The sequence below is a fragment of the Buceros rhinoceros genome, unplaced genomic scaffold, assembly GCF_000710305.1.
Source record: "Buceros rhinoceros silvestris isolate BGI_N320 unplaced genomic scaffold, ASM71030v1 scaffold15336, whole genome shotgun sequence".
NCBI classification, from domain to species: Eukaryota; Metazoa; Chordata; class Aves; order Bucerotiformes; family Bucerotidae; genus Buceros; species Buceros rhinoceros.
In genome coordinates, this window is record NW_010418213.1 from 1 (window position 1) to 14638 (window position 14638).

General features: G+C 42.6%; 1 protein-coding gene across 1 annotated transcript in view; it reads right to left on the reverse strand.

Annotated features, from left to right (window-relative positions):
• Positions 1-6208: 6208 nt before the first annotated feature.
• E2F5 (E2F transcription factor 5, p130-binding) overlaps positions 6209-14638 on the reverse strand; it is a 12391-nt gene continuing 3961 nt past the window's right edge. Inside the window, exons 4-11 of the mRNA XM_010138459.1 lie at positions 14189-14298; positions 13554-13715; positions 12580-12623; positions 11073-11137; positions 9203-9467; positions 8328-8528; positions 7900-7944; positions 6209-6608 (exon numbers count right to left, since the gene is read on the reverse strand). Coding sequence (XP_010136761.1) covers positions 6499-6608; positions 7900-7944; positions 8328-8528; positions 9203-9467; positions 11073-11137; positions 12580-12623; positions 13554-13715; positions 14189-14298 — 1002 coding nt within the window. The 3' untranslated portion in view covers positions 6209-6498. The remainder of the gene's footprint in view (positions 6609-7899; positions 7945-8327; positions 8529-9202; positions 9468-11072; positions 11138-12579; positions 12624-13553; positions 13716-14188; positions 14299-14638) is intronic.

A 14638-nucleotide genomic window follows, 5' to 3' on the forward strand; every position in this document is an offset into this window, starting at 1 on the left:
CGCGGGGCTTCCTCCGGGCTGGGCTGGTGCGGCCTTTCCTGCTGTGAGGCCTCTTCTGCGGGGCGGAGACTCGTGACTGCCTGAACAGGCTGTTCTGTGGACAGTGTTCTGGGCACAGAACTGCGGAGCACACAGCTCCCACCGGACAGTTAGGTTTGTAGCGTGTAAGTCATCATCTCCAAAGAGAGAAGCATGAGAAGTGTATTTGACTAATCTCCTGCAAGCTGATCTCCTTGAGGGAGTTCATTCAGGAAGGGAGTGATAGCATCTCGGTATGACCCGGGGAATGCGGTGCTGAAGACAACATCAGTAGTTCGGTGAGGTTTTGTTTACTAGACCACACTTGCAGTGTCACTGGTGGGTAATTTAACAAAATGGCTTGATCCAAACCACCAGGGACAGATACTGCAAGGGGAAGTCCTTCGCCTTTCCATCATGTTCCTGACCCAAGCCCCCTTTACCAGGTTCTGGGCTCGGTTCCTACAGCTCTCCTTGATGCTCGCTCAGGAACTCATGGCATACGAGGTGATTTAACTTGCTGAATCAGCAGCAAAAGCAGTTAAAACTGCTTTCATTTTTATGTGCTGTGTTGGTGAGTTGAACAAGTTTAATTGTGAATGAGTGCCAAGAGAAACATTTTGGGGAGGGAAACCAGAAAGGACAGAGCCTTTTCTGATCCAGGAGCTCTTGATTTGTCTCAGCTGTCAGGTAAGACCATGTCAGTGAACAGATCTAAGAGTGCACGTGGCTGTACCTTTTTTAATTCCTCTCTTCCCCCTGCTTTCACCTTAGATGAAGGTGAAGATGAAGGTGATGCTCTGCAGACCGTTCTGTGTGCTGATTTAACACACTAAAGCAATGGACAAGTAAACAAACAAAAACAATATTCTGCCATTTTTGTGTCCAGAGAACACTGCAGCACAGAGGAGGTAGAGAATGTGTCATGTGGGTGGGAGTGACGCAGGGCAAGAGGGACGGCCGTGATCTAAGCAAAAGCTTGGTAGCCGCAAGTTGTGACTTGGTATCTTCTTCCCAAATCCTGCCTCTGGCCTGAGCTGTGTGATCGGCTGAGTTCAGCTGACCCTTCCAGAAGGACATCTGCCGCAGAAAGTTAGTGCCTGCCTGTTCCCGTTAGATTTAGTTGCAGTCTGCTGGGCAGAGTTACAGAGCACCTCTTAAGAAAAAAACCCCTTTCAAATTTTTGTACTGCAAGCTAAAGTCACTTGACAAGTTGATCTGGTAGACAAGACAGGAACGTAACAAACTTTGGAAATAAACAATTTCATGTTGCTGGCATCACATCTCCACCTAGACTAGAGGGGTTTGTATAATAAAGGGAGAAACAGGTTTAAAAACGTATTAATGAAAAGAAGTCAGTAGCTTATTAGGAGTAAAATTTTATTCTGTGCATTTGAAGCTGTATTCTTTAATTCATTCAGCCTTCAGGGATTTACTTACCAGTAGCAGCACAGGAAGATGTTCAGAAAAATTTGTTAAAATGGGCTTATTCTTGAATAGATAAAAGCCCATTATAAATATTGGAAGAACTTTTGATATAGATACATGTGCATATACACCTGTGGAGCCTCTTTCTGTGGAGGAGTCCTGCGAGAGCCGCTGAGGATACCGGGTATTAAAACTGGCTCTCCAGTTTTAATAATTTTTTTTTTAATTTAATTTTTTAATTAAAAGCACTCCTGTGAAGCTGGAAGACGGTAACAAGCCGAGAAGGGTAACCTATGATCTCTGTAAGTTGCATTTCCCACAGTCCCACCCACTGATCTGAGCTAGGAACCGAGTCCGTATTTCTCAAGTCACTGTCCAGTTTATTAAGAATTAAAGTGCTAATCTGAGTAGGCTTGTTTTACCAGCCTCTGCCACTGCTTTCTTACTGCTGGTTCTCTTGGTCAGTCAGAATAAATGGAATTATTGTTAACATATAAATGCTCTGAAATTGTGGAAGCTTTGAAAGCTTCAGTTCAGTTTGCTTCTGCCTCTGTAAATTGCTTAGGGGTGAATTATAGGGGTAGCCTTTGGAACAGCAGTAGGTATCCTGAAATTTGGGGTTGTCTGAAGACGTATGAGTGTGCTTCTGGAGTATTTGCAGGATAGAGGCCATTGTCCTGTTCCAGACTTTGTGCTTGAGAAGCAAGGGGTCCTAGGGCTGAGATCAGCTGACCTTACTTTGATGCACTGGTGAAAGAGTTTACGCCCCCTGGCATCCACCCAGCTCCTCCACAGCAGATTATTGTCTCCAGAGCACAACACGGCCCGTATCTTATCTCTTCCCCTTTGGAAATAAGCAGCTTCGCTGAAATAACTTAAAACAGCAGAACTGGACTAGGAAGCGAGGCTGAGGTCTCCAGGGACCAGATACACATGCTTAGATACATCTGTGGCCTTAGAAGTGTCTTTAAAAACCACAGCAAAATCTGGTAGACATCGTTGGCCAGGCCTATAGCGTGAACAAGTAGGGATGAAGGGTGTGATGATGAAAGGCAGATTACTGGAAGAAATTCAGAATGGTTCAGATCATTTACAAATTGTGGGTTTGCATGGTAAGGTTTTGGTAGTTGGGGGCTACAGGGCTGGCTTCTGTGAGAAGCTGCTAGAAGCTTCCCCTCTGTCCAATGCCAGACAGCTCCAAGTCAGACCTGCCACTGGCCAAGCCTGAGCCTCTGTGATAATATATTTAAGAAGGGGGAAAAATACCACTGTGGTGGAACCACAGCAGCTGAGAGAGAAGTGAGAATATGTTAGAGAAACAACTGTGCAGACACTGAGATCAGTGAAGAAGGAGGAGGTGCTCCAAGTGCTGGAGCAGAGATTCCCCTGCAGCCTGTGGTGAAGACCATAGTGAGGCAGGCTGTCCCCCTGCAGCCCATGGAGGTTAATGGTGGAGGAGATACCCACCTGCAGCCTGTGGAGGAACCCATGCTGGAGTGTGTGGATGCCCCTGAAGGAGGCTGTGATGCTGTGGGAAGCCCATGCTGGAGCAGGCTCCTGGCAGGACCTGTGAATCCATGGAGAAAGGAGCCCACTCTGAAGCAGTCTGTTCTTGCAGGACTGCACATCATGGAAAGGACCCACACTGAAACAGTTCATGAAGAACTGTAGCCCATGGGCAGGATTCATGTTGGAGAAATTTCTGGAGGACTGTCTCCCATGGGATGGACCCTATGCTGGAGCAGGGGAAGAGTGTGAACCCACCTGCAGCCTGTGGAGGAACCCATGCTGGAGTGTGTGGATGCCCCTGAAGGAGGCTGTGATGCTGTGGGAAGCCCATGCTGGAGCAGGCTCCTGGCAGGACCTGTGAATCCATGGAGAAAGGAGCCCACTCTGAAGCAGTCTGTTCTTGCAGGACTGCACATCATGGAAAGGACCCACACTGAAACAGTTCATGAAGAACTGTAGCCCATGGGCAGGATTCATGTTGGAGAAATTTCTGGAGGACTGTCTCCCATGGGATGGACCCTATGCTGGAGCAGGGGAAGAGTGTGAGGAGTCCTCCCCCTGAGGAGGAAAGAGCGGCAGAGACAACGTGTGATGAACTGACCACAACCCCTATTCCCCATCTCCCTGCGCCGCTGGCAGGGGAGAGGTAGAGAAAATCAGGAGTGAAGCTGAGTCTGGGAAGGGAAGGGTAGGGGGAAGATGTTTTTAAGATTTGGGTTTATTTCTCATTATCCTTGTCTGATGGATTGGCAATAAATTAATTTCCCCAAGTCAAGTCTCTTTTGCCCGTGATGGTGAGTGATGTCTCCCTGCCTGTATCTCGACCCATGAGTTTGTCTTTATATTTTCTCTCCTCTGTCCAGCTGAGGAGGGGGAGTGATAGATTGGCGTTGGTGGGACGCCAGGGACAACCCACCACATAAGTAGAGGAAGGAACCATTTCTGGAACTCCACTCTGACTAGGAGGAGCTGAGGGTGGTGTAGCAGGGCTTGTCTACAAACTGGCTTTTGTTTCCTCTGTGTTCTGTTTCTGGATCACTGTGGGCTCCCTTTGCAATAGAACAAGTTCAACTGCTTTCATAATTTTCAGTTTATTAGAACATTACTTGTACATGACTAGATGATATAAATAAGTAACAGATAAAACTACTAATCAACAATTCTGAAAGATATGCATATAACACTAGCTGTAGAACAGCTGTACAAAAATAGTGCAATTTCACTTGCCAATGGAATTTGTTAAAAATACCAAGTATGTATTTTTTTTTTCCTCCCAGATAAACATTAGAAATGCTGAGAAAGTTAGCACAATAAACAAAGCATTTGCAGAAGTTCAGAAAGAAGTACAGCAGCTATCAAAAGGAACAGCGGCAGAACCTCAGAAGAGTCATCAGGTAATCTCCCTTTGTAAATACTTGAGGAGGAGGGAAATTAAAGGAATATCCATGTTCAAAGCATTATATTCTGGCTCTAAGACTGCGAACAATTTGTGCAGCTGCTTTAAAGCTGTAAACCCAGCTTTATTAATATCAGTTGTGTGGTAATGTTGAAATCCAGTTAGCATATTCCAGTGCTATAAAAATACTAAAGTAAAAAAAGAAGAGGGTGGGTAGCCAAGCCAGAGCAAGCCTCCAAAATGTATTTTTAAATTATATTCTATCTGGGTTTTAATTGTTTTTTTTTTTTTTTTTTAAAGTTAATTACAGTTCCAGCCCCTTGATTTGAGACTTATGTCTCAGCATGAATAGACACTGAAAATAGGAATGAACCTTGCTGTTCCCCACCTGGAACACCTGATGATAGTGCTTTGAACCAAACAGCTCTGCCACTTTCTGTTCCCAATTCCTCAGCCTTCATATTCCCTCATCAGAAGTACCAACAGCTGAACCCGCACTTTCTGTACCAGAGCTCCTGCCTGTAGCACTTGGGATTCAAGACAGTGTTTCACTTGTCTTCCTTTGTCTAGTCTTTGGAGAGGACTATGTGCAGTCTTGTGCAAGAACTATTTTACAGAATTGTTGACAAGCTGCTCCACACAAACTCTTTATGCTGACTCTTTCTGATGTTCTGGGCATGGTTTTGGGGAGGGAAAAAGCAGTGGGCCGAGTTGAGGTACACATGAATTCATCCTGGCTGTTGGGGGAAGTGGACGTGGGCTGAGTGTTATTTACTGTGCCTGGGGTGATCAACTTTCTGTACAGCTGGGAGCAACAAAACAAGTGTCAGGTACTTTAAGGAGAGGCCAAGGGGAAAATGGAACGTAGGTGTCTGCTGTCAGCACAGGATGAGGTGAGAACCAGGGTTTCGAGGCAGTTGGTGTCAGCAGCCCTGTCCCTGCTGGTTTGTTACTGCACGCTGCCAGGAATTTGGACTACACCACTGCTCCTGTGCTGGCAGGACTGTACATGACACGATGTTGACTTTGATCCCTCAGGTTGTAACAGTGTTTTCTCCAAAGTCGAAAAAGTCTTGTCAGGAGCGCTTCTGAACTAAAAGCTGAGGCTGTTTCCATTTGGTCTTGTATGTTTATCTTACTGGCATGAAGCTTTTGTCTTTCTCCTGCAGCATAAAGTAGTGGCTGCTTACATGTCAAACTTAGTGGATCCTGTAATCCCCCAAATTACTGAATTATGACTGCTCAATTAAATATGTAAAGACAAACTAATCTTCTAGACAACAGGTATTTATTAGTGTTTTTTTTTTCCAAGCAGAGTAAAAAGAAATTGCTTTCTACTTTAAACTGAAACTCATTTTTTTCAGGTTTCCACAAATACAGACGAGGAACCAGCAAATGTGGACGCTGCCACAAGCCTAGTACTTCAGTTGTCATGTGTAGTGGACAGTGAAGGGCTTGCAAGAAATGAAGATCACTAATGTCTTTGTTTGTACAATTTTATTAAAAAAATCTTGTTAATATACAAGTATTGGCACACTTTAATACAAACTACAAACAGACCTTTCCTTCACCTAGGAAAGTGGAATGTCAGAAGTCAGTGTGAGAAACTTAAAGTGCTAAAACGGAAGGCACTTCACAAAATTGGTTCACTGAAACAATTTAGCATAACTCAAGTGATATTCTTCACCTTTCAGTTTGGCAGTGAAAGCTTCAAAATTGACTGAAAAGTTAAACCAAATACAGAAAGCTTCTTGGCAGGAAAGCTCCAAAGAAATTGTTCTTAACTGTAAGCAAGAAGCCTAATCATTTTTTTTTTTTTTTTTTTTTTTTTTTTTTTTTTTTTTTTTTTTTTTTTTTAAATGATCAAAAGGCTATAAAGCATTTTCAGTTTTACTATAGAAAACTCCAAATAACTGGATTACACAGAGGACACTCAGGTGAAAAAACATGCCAGAATTTTTGATAAGAGCCCTTTTTTTCTGGTTGTTGAATTTGTTTTGTGAAGTAGTTAAAAGGAAGCAAAGGGGAACGTACTCCCAGAGTCAGTGAACTAAGAAGTTATACATTCATTATTCAAATACTTAGGTTATGAAGAAGTCTAGAATGTTATAGTTAGAGGTAGATAAGTAGTCTGGTTGACACAATATCTAATAATTTAATATCTGCACATCAAAGAGATCACAGACTCCTTCATTATCATCCAGGTTAAAGTTGTAGTCATCTCCAGGAGTAGGAGAGAGTCGTAAGAGAGGAAAAACTGTAAAGCAGGAATAGTTTAGTTTAAATTAAAACACACTTGGAATATCAGTCTTATCTCATAATTCAGTATGTTTGTCATCACCAGTATCAGGGTTAGTCTTGATAATGTGACAAGCATGCTAGGATACGTACTGTCGATACGTGTATTCCCTTCTAACTCAGGCAGTAAGTGTTGTGTCTACATTGTTTTGCTTAGTAGTGAATTTTAAGTGAATTTGCTGGAATGGAGTGATAGCTGTGAATCTGGACTTAAACTCTCCTTCTGCAGCAAAGGAGCTCCTGAGCAGCTTTTGAAACTCATCAGGAAGCCATCATTTCCAATTCCTTTGTCTTGTTGCAGTATTGCATATATCAGCCTTCGAGTATTTATCATTTTAAGTGAGGAAGGTACCATTTTCCCTTCAAGTGAAAAATAGAGGCTAGCAGTTTCCATGTGCGCTGCATTTCAAGTATGAACTTGAACCTGTCTTTGGGAAGATAATGCAAGAAGCCCTCATGCTGCACCTCAGGAACTCTTAAGCTAGTGGAGATGAGCTGGGCATGCTGTACCTGCTCTAAAAGTGGAGACTACTTCCATTTTAGCCACATATTGGCACATTCAGATAATCTCAACTGGCTCCTCAGATCTTATAATTACATGATTGTTTCTGGATAAGCGCTGAGGTTGTCTGCTTGAAGGGCACATATTACTGCAGGCTGCTCACAACAGCGTATCTACAGGGCGAGAGGAACAATGCCAGTTGAGTTCCCCTCTTTGCCTGGCACCTCAGCAAGATCGAGCAGAGAGGCAGGGGGCATGTGAACCTACTGGCTGTGCTTTAGTTCTGCACTCATGGCCATCCGAGTGCAAGAGCAGAAATAGGTGGCATTTGTCTATTCTGTCAGTGTACCACAGCTGTGCATATACTGGTCTGCGTGCAGGCACATAAATACGATCTGAAATGTTTACTCAAAGCTCCTGCAGGAAGCCTGAATCAGAATAGAATTAAACAAGATTAAGGCAGCACTCCAGTTATCAGCCTGTTCTTTCTTCTCTCTTGAATTAAGGACTGGTGGGTTACTCATGCATGTAAGTCTTTGCTGGATTAAGGCTTTTATATTTTGATTGTTAAGTACAATTTACAGGGAATGGAAATGGGAGCAAGGACAACAAAGAGAGAGGAGGCAGTACAGGGAAAAGAAGCATTTCGTACTGACTCTTGGCATCAGATTTAACAGACTCCTACCAAGAGTGCTGTTCACAGCACTAACTCATGATTATTAGAAAAGTAAAAGTGATAAATACTTACCGTCAGAAGACATGAGTTCATCAATAATATCCCCACCAATATTTCCTGTGAAATACAGGAGCATGTGTTTGTAGAAGTCAACACAAGCTCATTAAAACACTGAACTGCAAAGTACAGCACGGCTCATGCACAGTGTAAGTGCAGCAGAGAGAGCATGCCGTGTATAGATCTAATGCACCCATCTTTGTATCTCTCAGTTTCTCCTCAAACTTTTCTCCCACTGATCCTTTATGAGCCTTATGCCACCTCTGGTGCCAGAGAAGGGTATTTAGCTCAAAATGAGTTTGCTTCTCAGCTGTCTCAGTGGCTTTGTTAGGACATAAACAGAGGCCTGTAATTTCCTCTGTGTAACTCATCAGTAACTTGGTTACAAAGACGGGCTCAGGGAACTAATAAAAACCATTTAAACAGGAACTGCAGCTTCCTACCTGTGGGCTCCTCGATCTTTGCTATATCGAATGAGTTTGGTTTGAGAATACAGTTAACGTCCAGGGGCAGCAAGCCCTGGTAGTCATTTGAGCTAGCTGTAGCTTGGGTGACATCTCCCGAAAGGCTGGGGTACAGCACGGACTCTGGCAGGCTGGAGTAAGAAGCTGCTGGGGCTGTACTGCCCTGCTGCACACTGCCATCTACAGAGAGAGAAGGGCACGTCAAAAAGCCTCTCACGGTAACAGCGAACACAAAACGCACGCACCCACCTTTGTCTTTTGAGGAGAACATGGCCAATGCCCGGGATGAGGTGACAGGAGTCTCCCGAAGTCAACAGGCACAATTTAATCAAGACCCCTTAGAAATGCAGTCTGAAACACGGACAGCATTTTCTTGAATCTTTTCCTATTACCCACCATTATGAACAAAATACCTGACGTTCAGGCAGTCAACTTCCTGTGGCTGTGTGCAATAAGGTAAGTGACTTCTCCAGCACAAAGCTGGAACTGGTTTATCTGTATTATCTGTCTCATTAAAAGGTACATGTTCAAATTATATCCTCCATCAGAGGCTGGCAGTTTCCTTCCATGCTGCATTCTGAAGAAACACCTCAGAAAAATTAACAGGATCACAACCAAAACCTATTCGGTCTTAGACGATAAACTACAAGGGAAGAATCTGTCACCAGGCAGAGCAGGAAGAGGCCTCTGTAACTTCCAGAGAGCTTTAGTAAGCCTTTGGGGTGGTTTTTAACGGACAGCTGCTACACTATGCAAATTCTTGATCTTCCCTTTACGTACTACCTTTTCTAACAGTTTCCCTTCAGTTCCCTTCCTCCCCGCTCCACATGAAACGGGAAAAACCCCGGACCCACCTGATGGCGTGTCCGCAGCTGATGTTTGTGGCAACTCTTGTCCTTGGTTCAGATCGTGTTCTGGTGGATTTTGAGGAGCTGTAGCAGGTTTAAGGGGGGTTGCTGGAACTGCAGGTTGAGATGTGGGCTGTGTGAGATCATCAGGTGGAGGAACTGGAAACACCATGGGCTTGGAGGAGCTTGATTCTTTATTTATAAGTAGCACATGGATAGGTCCTGAACTACTTTTAAGGTTGATCTGGTATTTCTTCTGCCCATTCTGTCCCTGTAAAGGTGGTATGTTATGAAAGTTACCACTCCTTGAGAACTTGGAAGATCAGGAAACATAACAGTAAACACAGAGAGTTATTCTCCTCAGAAAGTAATGAATTCTCAATCTGATGCAGAAGATGAATACAGTGCTCTTCTAGTTAGATCACCAGGAAGAACTAAAACTTGGCACAAACTTAAATTGTTCTCAGGAAAACAAAATTAAAATTAATACACGTGATCTAAAAAAACCACATTACAAACCTGTCATGTATTTACTGACCAGAACACAGTTACAGAGAACACAAATATACAGTTGTTTGAAGAGTTTAACTAAGTTACATGAGACCTATAGCAGGGCTACATCTTATCAGTAACAACAACGATAAATGGCGATTCCTGCACAATCACATTTCTTCCATTTAAATGGCGCTTCAGAATGATCCTGGTTGGGACCAAGCATCCTAAAGCAGTTGGATATCTCACCTAGACTGAGTGAAAACAGGATCATTTCTTAGCTGATTTGCCAGGCCTTCTTTTGGAAAGTTACTTAAGCAATACAGCTAGGACTAGCTTCCTCTAGCACAGTCTCAAAGAGACCGCTGACTCCACAGTGGCTAATTCAGCAAATAGGTTTTCAGCAAGTATGTTCTAGAAAAAACGAGGATGAGAAAAGTGGGAAAGGAGCCTTCGGGGAAGGGAAACCAAAGCAAAACCACCTAATTTGAACTTGGTGATGGAGACTAAGATCAGCTACTTTAGTCCTCGACAAAAAGCCAAAAAAAGAATCCCACCCCAACATCACAGCTGCTAACTTTGGTCCCACAGAGAACCTTACCATTACCTGAACTGATTTCAGCAGAGACAGGCAACGACAGTACCACTGATCCGCTTTGTGGTTCTAGCTTTGGATGGTCTTAAGACTCTACACTGTGCTTAGCCTCACTGAATATAGCTCGTGAAACTTCTCAGGCGAATTTGAACCTTCTACAAGCATAGTGGCTATCACGGTTCATACACTGCTCTCTGCCAACCATGTACACCCTATTTAAAACAAGAGCACTAACCACAACAAAAAAACCACTGGAGATGGACAGAGGTAAGTAATCTGCCCTCCTACTTTAATCTTGCCCATTTAAGTGTTTTGGCTAAAGCAAGACTGCAGCCTGTTTCTCTATCCAGCCTAGTACAGAAGACTAAATGTAAACTAAATCTAAATTAAACTTACAACTAAATCTAAAAGGCTTTTTTGGCAAGAGATCTGTTTTAACAATACAAGAGAGAAATTTGACACATGGGAGTCGCTGCTATTAAGTTCTCAAGGAAATTCTTGGCAATTATGCCTAATTTGGAAAGCTGCAACATTTAAAGAGTGAAGAAGAGACAGCAAAGAAACCCACTATTGTATCTTGTTTTTAATAGAAAACAGTTACCATTAGTCTGTCTAGGTGTGCAAAACCACATTTTCCCACCCAGCCTTTCCCATCTCAAATGAAACCATATTAATTTTTACTCCCCCCACCCCCCAAACACAGACAGATAAAAATCCTCTGCTCTAACGTAGCTCTTCTTTTCCACTGTCCCTCTAGAACATTTTGGTAAACAAGAAAACAGTACATACCATTTCGGGTATGGGTACTTCTAACTGTGTACCACAAGGTGCTTGAATTGCTAGAAGTGTGTCTCCTGGTTAAATGGCAATTTTTAAGAAAGTGTTAAGTGTGCATATTTTTATTAAGTCTTGCATGGTGCTCACTCAAATGAGATAGGGTAATTCTCTAAGGCCACTTAAAACACTGCATAATTCTAGCATAAACAGACTTGTGGTGGGACTCGCATAGTTGCTGTAAGATCCAAGTATATCACACAATATAAACCACAGAATTCCAATACTTATCAACCATAGCTGAAAGAAACTTTTCTTGTACCAGTATGAGATTTACCCCTTCCTTTACCTGTTTGTTACTGTCCCCAGATCTCCTCGCTGTATAAGTAACATGAAGTGAAAATATTTAACTAGTTTCTTTTTCAGCTAAACCAGCTCCCTGGTTCAGCTCACTTCATGGCTTTGAAGAATGGTAGTAGTGCCAAGAGATTTAACAGAGGGAAGAAAAGGTATTAACAATCATCTTCTGTGCCAGCACTTCCCAGTGTCTAAGGTCACAGCTTCTGCAGCTTCACAGCTGGCTCTCAAACTCATCTGTGGCTTACAACCTATGTGCACTAAAAGGTATTAATTAAAAGTCAGGAGATCACAATTACATCAACAGCACCGGTATGACCTGCCTTACACTGCAGGTCACTCACCCACCTGCACATCATTTCCCCTTTGTCCGTAACTTGGAATAATGATTTTCTTTCTCTGCCTCCTAAGAGACACACATGAAGTACTACTTGACCAGCATACTAGGTGCCTCTACACTTTATAATGACTAACTCTTTTAAGTAACAGCTTGGTTTTGTTAAACTCCACAGGAATTACCTAATCTTGCATTTTTATTCAGAAACAAACCCAACTTTCCTTGTAGTAAAGAAGAGATGGTTCTGCGCTGAACAATAATCTTCCCTTGGGTGCCTCAGGATCAGCAGAGGATGTCAAGAGAAGTAACTTCTGCCTGCAATTCTTGGCAATTTCTTCAAACCTTCTGTACCAAAGGCATCTTTTCGATTTAGTAGCAATGCTCCATCTTTGAACTTCATCTGGCTCCATTTATATACAGCACCATCAGCAGCTCCCTCTGGCCGCAGCTGCCACCAGAAAATGTTAAGAAATTTGGATCTCCCTGGTCTTTCTGTTGGGTTGGACCAACATGTCCTGTCCCTGGTTCCGTTAATGGCCTGCAGCAAGCTGCTGCAAAGTATGAATACAGAAAAAGATACCCGAAACCAGTACTCCAAAAACAGCTGAGCTTCCATTCCACACAACCTGCGACTACAACTGGGAAATGCCAGAACTTGCTAGTCGTGAACATTATGAGAGGCAGATACCGAGTACTGATCATTACTGAACACTTACAAATTCAAAGTACTTGCAGGAAAAAGCAGGATAGTTAGCAAGTTCGTTTTCAAGAGGAAGATGAGGAAATCCCTCACTTTAAGCAACACAGCCCAGCAGCAACTTAACTTACCATTGAAGCAGTTGCAGATATCTTCATGAGTGACATATGAAAACGTTATTTATGTCAAGGACCATCTTTCTTAAAGCAACATGAAACTGGTATTTGCTGCCCTTGAAAAAATGCACAAAATACTGCCAGAGGGGACCTGGGAATTCATCGTCAGCCCATTCCCCTGCCTCAAGGTAGGATCAACCATTAAGACATTCCAGACTGACATTTGCCTCCCCTCTTCTGGAAAACCCCCAGTGATGGATATCCATCACCTCTCTGGGGGGTCAGTTCCAGAGCAAAGTTTCTACTAACATCTAATTTCAGTCTCCTTTGCCTCAAAATCCATTTTACAGTAACAGTTTCTGTAGAGCAACTCGGGTAATTTTTAAGTACCCATCACTGGTGCTATGGAGAAGAAGGGCAGTTTCCTGCTCCCAGCCTCAGGTGCCTGTTTTGCTCAGTATCTTGCAAGACTTAGAGTTAAACATATGCTTATCAGCAATGTAGCTGGAACGTGCTGCTCAGGGGGTATTTACACGTGGGATTTTTTCCCAGCTTTAAACCCAACAAGCTTCAGGACTTTGTCAACTCAGTTTATCTTTGGGTGATAGCTTAATCTTTTCAAGAGAAGGAAGCAACACAAAAAAAAAAAGATTCATGTAAAGCACTGGTAAGAAAGTATATATTCAAGGGCTGGAAAGCAATAAAATTCATTTAAAATAAGACACCAGGATTATACTATGGACTTAAAATTACTGCCATATATATACGTGCTGTATTATTTTCAGGTTACCAATCATACTGTCAAGAAGGTAAAAAATCACGTAAATAAGACTTAAATTTTCTTTCTTTTTGAAGCAAAAATAGCAATAACATTTATCTTTCCTTGCTTCTGGACAAAAGGGACTACATTATGCTTTATCCATTATGTACACTTTAACTGTTGCTTTAATTCTAGTTCCAAGATCCCCACAATTAATTTAAAAGGATATTGGTGGTTTGTAGAATCATCCATGACGTTTTTGATACTTTGCTGAAGCCACAGTTTCTGCTGATCCAGCTCTTTTTCTTTTAGCTCTAGATCTTCAATTTCAGCTTCCAGATACCTCAGCCTGTCTATGACTTCTTTTGTATTGCAGCCAGCACCTACTCCTCTTAAAAAGGTATAAAGGTTCATGAAACAAGTGCAAATCTAAAGCAAACATGCAAAGATAATTTCTTAAGACTACCTTCAACATTTAAAAAATTTACTAATATTCAATATGAAGGAAACGTTTAGCCTCCCAGCAGTGTTTTAACAGAAAAATGAAAATTCTTAACTTCAGATCAAATTTGGAATTCCCCTCTACTGAAATTTATCTTCTTTTGGAATGTAGTGGGGCTTTCTGGCTGGTTTGCAGGCCCCTCTCCTGTATGCTTTAAACTTGATTTTATGTATCAAAGCCGCAAGTGAAAGGGAAGACAAATAAAGCTCCTTTGGAACTTTACTGTAATTCTAAAATGTCGTATTGCTCACTGATGAGCATAACATTAATTTTACACTAATGTCATATCTAATCAGAAGTGGAAAGAGGCAATTTTTATTGCTCTTGAGCACGTTAAAATTTGCAGAATTGACATGGCTTACTTCCACTGAATGCTGTTTTTTGACTTCTTCTCAATGAGATCAATTCCCTCCAAAACGTTGGTGATATCATAGATCCTTCTCTTCTGTCTCACAGCAAGGGTATCAGCAGCCTGTCAAGAGAAGAACAGCAAGTATCAGCAACTTGCGTGCTGAGGGCAAAAGACCGTTAAGCCATTTCCTTGGAAAAATGCCAACTAATGTCACTCTGAAGTGAAAAGACTCAGCTCTTCAAGAGATAGATGCTCAGTCACGAATTCAAAAGTTCAGCACCTGCGTGTAGTGCTACAAGGCACACTGAGGGACTCGCCTCTCCCCTCTGAAGGCCAGCAGGCCCGCTCGTCAGAGAGGAGAGTTCATGTACGTGGCACAGACCGTGTTTGCTATTTGGGGCATGTGCTATTCAACTGCACGGAGGAGCCTGCGATGCTCTTTTTGGACGTAGGGAACAGT